This window comes from Mugil cephalus, chromosome 13, assembly GCF_022458985.1.
Source record: "Mugil cephalus isolate CIBA_MC_2020 chromosome 13, CIBA_Mcephalus_1.1, whole genome shotgun sequence".
In the NCBI taxonomy this organism is placed as follows: domain Eukaryota; kingdom Metazoa; phylum Chordata; class Actinopteri; order Mugiliformes; family Mugilidae; genus Mugil; species Mugil cephalus.
The window spans coordinates 19,934,530-19,939,874 of NC_061782.1; the positions used below are offsets into that span (position 1 = coordinate 19,934,530).

General features: G+C 40.3%; 1 protein-coding gene across 1 annotated transcript; it reads left to right on the plus strand.

Moving 5' to 3' along the window:
- Window positions 1–366: 366 nt before the first annotated feature.
- Window positions 367–4,217, plus strand: fbxo5 (F-box protein 5). The gene is made up of 6 exons (XM_047603317.1): window positions 367–513; window positions 1,210–1,826; window positions 1,999–2,169; window positions 2,265–2,355; window positions 3,018–3,236; window positions 3,506–4,217. Exons 2-6 carry the CDS (start codon window positions 1,252–1,254, stop codon window positions 3,767–3,769), a joined length of 1,320 nt encoding a protein of 439 aa, XP_047459273.1. The 5' UTR covers window positions 367–513; window positions 1,210–1,251; the 3' UTR covers window positions 3,770–4,217.
- Window positions 4,218–5,345: the final 1,128 nt, after the last annotated feature.

The window sequence follows — 5,345 nt, forward strand, 5'->3', positions numbered from 1 at the left end:
ATATTGACCACCTACAACAAAAGTGGTTAATATTCAGCTTTACAGATTTTCAGACTCGAAAAACAATGTCCATTATTTAACTTCACTATAAAAAGCAGTTGAATGTTTGACATGTAAGTGTATTAGTGTAGATTTATCACCAACTCTTAGCAATATTACCCCGCGATAGCATGTACACAGATCAACGGGGAATAGGCAGGGGGTCAAAAATATATGTTTTATCTCTGTTTCCTTCCGGGCGATTTAAGCGGTGGGACCACCACGTCCAATGCGCCCTGACGTCAAGACACTTAAACTCAGCTCCCATTGGTCAGTGTTTTTAAAGAGACAAACGCCCTCTTCGATGTGATTGGTTGGCGCACTTTGCCACCAATTTCAAACAGGACTCAGCAACTGGCGGATTTTAGAGAAGCATTTAATTCTGGCAGAGCGGGTTGTCAGACGAAAGATAGCTCAGCGGCTATTAGGACGGAAGCAAGAGACTGCTTAGGATAACGACATCACAAACATAAGGTAGGACGCTTCACTTAATATCCCTTTAGCATCTACATTTATAATTTTAACCTACTTCTGCGAATTATTATTATTCCGTTATGTCTGGAACGTTAGCTAGCCAGGGACTAGCTGAGTTGTACCACTATGCTAACTAGTTTGGAAAAGTACAATATAACTAACAATATACGACCAACATGAGACTTCACTGATATTGAGTCCTCAGTTTTAGTTTTGCATGACTAGTATGTAATTAACTAAATTAGCATGAACGTATTTCCCACGAACGCAACTATACGCGCGTAAATGTGTCAGTCGTGTTTAACCAGATTATTGAACAACGCTCACGTACACACTTTACTGTGCAATATACCTTAAAATAAGAGACACTTTTCTTATGAACGACGACTTTGTATTTAGAGACTACAGTCAGAATATGTTCGCGTCATCGCTACATTTCCGCCAAATTTACATCGCGCCAAAAACAACCATTTGTCTTGAAAACTATATGACAAATTTATTTATAACTGTACTCATCGTTTGTTTAAGTAGTTTAATAGCACCTGATCCATTTGATATTTCTGTCCTTCGTGTCGGACAACTTATAGTTTACTTGTGTGTTAGATATAGCTAAGTTAGCGTCCACGGGAGAGGCCATGTTGCTTGGCAGGCTGAAATTTCTGAAATCTGACATGGCTCCTGTTTGTCTTTTTGCAGAAACGTCCCTACGTCTCTGTGTTTCATTGTAAAATAGTTATCATGAAGTGCCCTCAATACGAGGCTACAAAGACAAAAAGTATGGAGAAGAGTTCGGTTGCCCTGGCTGCTGCCGAGTCCAAGCTGCTTCACCTCAAGGCCTCCCCAGTGAAGCAGCCCCCCAAACCCCAGTGTCCCCCAGCAGGTGTGACCACAGTCCTGTTCAATGACAAGGAAAACAGCACCAGCCTGGAGCATGACCGGACTCTTGATGAATGCTTTGAGGACAGCGGCTACCTGTCTCTGCATAACAGTCAGACTGATTTTCACCATGGGGATGAAGAGGAGGAACACGTCCTGGGAAAACCTACGACGCTGCTGCCCCCCACTGCTGCTACACACAGAGAAAAGACAGTTTCACCAAACGTTTCCCCTTCCAAATGCCAAAAAAGGACTAATTCTAGTTGTCCAGTGCTTGTGACGGTTTCTACTCCTGCGGACCGTCTTCAGAGGAGATCAGTATTACCCTCGCTATCATCCACCCCCTGTGACCAACACAGCGACCCCAACCTGCCCATACTGAAGTTTCAGCGGGCTGTGTGTGAGGAGCTTGCTAAGAGCTATCAGAAGAATAAGAAGTAAGATTTGATGCTCACATTTTACCTTTTTTATGTCGGTGGATTAGTACTTGTTTGTTTTGGATCATCTCTGATAATTTGATTAATTGAAATCAAATTATGTGGTATAATTTCACTGGCTGTGTTTCTGAGTTCTGTTGATCTAAATCAAGGAATATTCATTTTGTTTCAGATATGACTGGAGTGTCGTCTCAAAGATAGCTGAGGATCATCTTTTGGACCGTGTGATAGGGGGTCAGATGGGTCTGGAGTACGTCGACATGTTCACATCTCTACTTTCCAGGAACATGAGAGGCATCCTGACTAACATTCTGGCCCTTCTGGGAGACATGGACCTCATTAGGTAAATTACAAAACCTTTGTTTTGTGGCAACACAAACCAACAAGTTGTATTATGTTTACATTTCCTATATTTATTTTATGTGTTTAATGTCTCAGTTGTAAGAAAGTGAGCAGAACATGGAGGAAGATCATCTGTGAGAACGAAGCAGCCCTGAGCAGGTGTCAACGAGCAGAGAAAGCACTCAGGGTGAGGAAGCTAAAACATTTTCAATCCTAGTTGGATCATTTTACACCTTAACAAGCGCCACAGTCTCCTGACTTGCCTTTTATTATTTTTTTTAACATCTCATACATGAAATCAGACATTACAATACGAGATGAAGTGTAAGAATTGTCTTATCATTGTAGAACACAAGTTGTACAATGCAAAAAGAGTTTGTTTCCATTCTGCAAGGTGCCCAGTGTAAACATTAAAAACAGTATGAAACTAATATAATCTGAATCTGATTTGGACGGGAATAAAAATAGGAATGTAGGAATAAACTATGAAATATAGACTATGTCTATGGAAGACACAGATATTATGTACAGGATTGTTCAAATTGTCATCCATTATAGATTATTTATACAGCAACATAGTTATAATGTAGACTATTGATATGGTGGTGTGTCAGTCAGAGTTTTTTGGACTGATTTAGAGCAGCCACAGCTCTGGGAAAGAAGAGTTTAATCAAAAGAAACTGACAACTGTATATATTGTGTCTTTTAAGGTTGTATGGTAAAAATACACAAGTAAAGTCTACAGTAGGCCACCCACATGTGGGTTTAATAGCTTAGAACTTTGAAGCTTTGAAATCTCTGGAAACTACTCCCATGTTCTCATGTGTTACCCCTTTTATTCCCTTTCAGGAGTCGAGGAGCTCTCTGAGACAGAGGGGCTGTGGTTTGACCAGGGATGTGTCTGTGTCCAGGGTGGTACTGTCCTGCATGCAGACCCTAGCATCCTCAAGCACACCATCGTCATCCTCCTCATCCACCCCAAGCTGCAAGACCAATAAACTGTCTGCTTCTTCTCAGAAGGGCAGCACGCCCGTCTCTCAATGTACCCGCTTTAACGAATACATGCAGGTGAGTGTTGTGTTCGGCTATTCTTTTGTACACACTAAGAATCAACAAAAGAGCACATTACAATTCCCCGAATCTCAGAGTTTTTGTGAACAAAACCCAAACATTGAATTTATTTTTTAAGAACATCATTAGTTTTCAATCTATTACTTTGATAGTTTCAAAGATGTGTCTGGGCAACTGCACAATAAAACTTGATTAAAGAAAGTGCCCTTCATTCTTGGATTATTCATTCATTCATTCATTCATTCATGTCTTCTTCTCCTGTCCAGGCTGCCAGCAATCTGAAGCAGCATGAATCTCTGCGTCCCTGCAAGCGCTGCGGCTCGCCTGCAACCCACCTGTCCGAGGTCCAGAGGGCCAGATGCACTCGCCCCAGCTGCCTATTTGATTTCTGCACCCGCTGCCAAGGGCCCTTCCACGGCTCGACACCCTGCCGAACGGTGGGAACCCGACCTCACTTCCCCACCTCCTCCAAGACGACCCCGATCGTACCCGGGAGCGCTCGCAGCAAGAGGAGCGTCAGGCGCCTGTGATGGAGGTTTACTGGAGTTTTATTCAAAGACTGTTTTAACTGAGCTGATGTTTCCAGTAGCACCATACGAAGACTGGGCAGAAGGGGAAGTTTATACACAAGCCTCCAGATGGCTTGTACGTGCACTTTGTTACATGCAGAACTCGGTTGAGAGAAGCATTTCAAGCACTACTGGGACAATCAACCAGGAAGTGTCAACTGGCTAAAGCAGTTGTTGCCAGCAAGCGACAAAAACATCTGATGCCAAAAAAGGATACACGTTATATTGTATACTTTTATTATGTTTTTTTAAAATGAAATGGATCTAAATATTGTCTTTTTTTTAGTTTTATATATATCTATATATATGTGTGTGTGTATTTTTAAATAAATGTTGATCCTCAGAATGTCTTTAAATGTTCATTCACTGTATTTGTTGTAAATAGACTTTCCATAAAACATCTCTTGTGTTTTGGTGTTTTTGTTGCGACTCTTTGCAAAACTGAAAATGGCTTCAACATTGATCCGGTGTCTTTAGTTGGTACATTAAGGTGAATTTTCTTTTTCTCTAAGAAGGAACTTAAATATAGATCTTAATTAGATTAAAATATGTTTTTGAGATTGAGAAGTTCATAAAGATAGCAAAAGGGGCCCTTGAGACCTTGAAAATGGATTGAGATAAAAAAAAAAATAAGTGGATTCTATTTAAAAACAAACAAAAAAAAAGAACACGGCAACAGAGCAGTATGAATTAGGATGTTTTTAATGATGTTATCTAGCACATCCATTCATAATTTTTGCACATCAGGAATTTTAGAATAAGAATCAAGTGAGTTCACAGTTCGGTACGTTTGGATTCTGTTCTTTTTTCACATACTTGTGTGAAACACCAGATGTCGCATATAAGGTTCTCCCAGACTTCAAAAAGATATTTTGTTTTTAACAAGGGAGCAACTTGCATTTAAATATTGGTTGTGTTTAAATCCTTAAAACCAGAGCAGAGTTGCTGTGAATTTGCAGTTTCTAACCAGTTCAACTAAAAGCAAAACCTAATTATTTCTTGCACGTTTTAATGATCTGTTGGTGTTTATTTCAGTAGAGGGCAGCATTGTTTCTCCAGCACCTCCTCTCTGGATTAACTGACTCAAGGCATTCTCACTCATGTGTTGTGTTCTACACATATTCTTGTTCCTTTTTAGTTCATAAAAACGAAATATCAACCTCAGATTACTGGAATGAATAATAAATAACATGATATAAATTCATCAAAGCCTAATATCACTTCTAATGTCTAACTCCTAATTTCAATACATAAAAAGACTACAGCTCTACTGTACCGTATTATACACAAAGACATTCACAAGAAGATATGATTGGCCCCAAATTTATCCTGCAGCATGACAGAGACCCAAACATACAGCTGAGGTCATTAAGAACTGTCTACAGCGTGAACAAGAACAAGAAGTCCTGAAAGTGATGGCATGGCCCCCACAGAGTCCTGGTCTCAACATCATGGAGTGTGTCCGGGATTACATGAAGAGACAGAAGGATGTGAGGAAGCCTACATCCACAGGAGATCTGTGGTTAATTATCCAAGA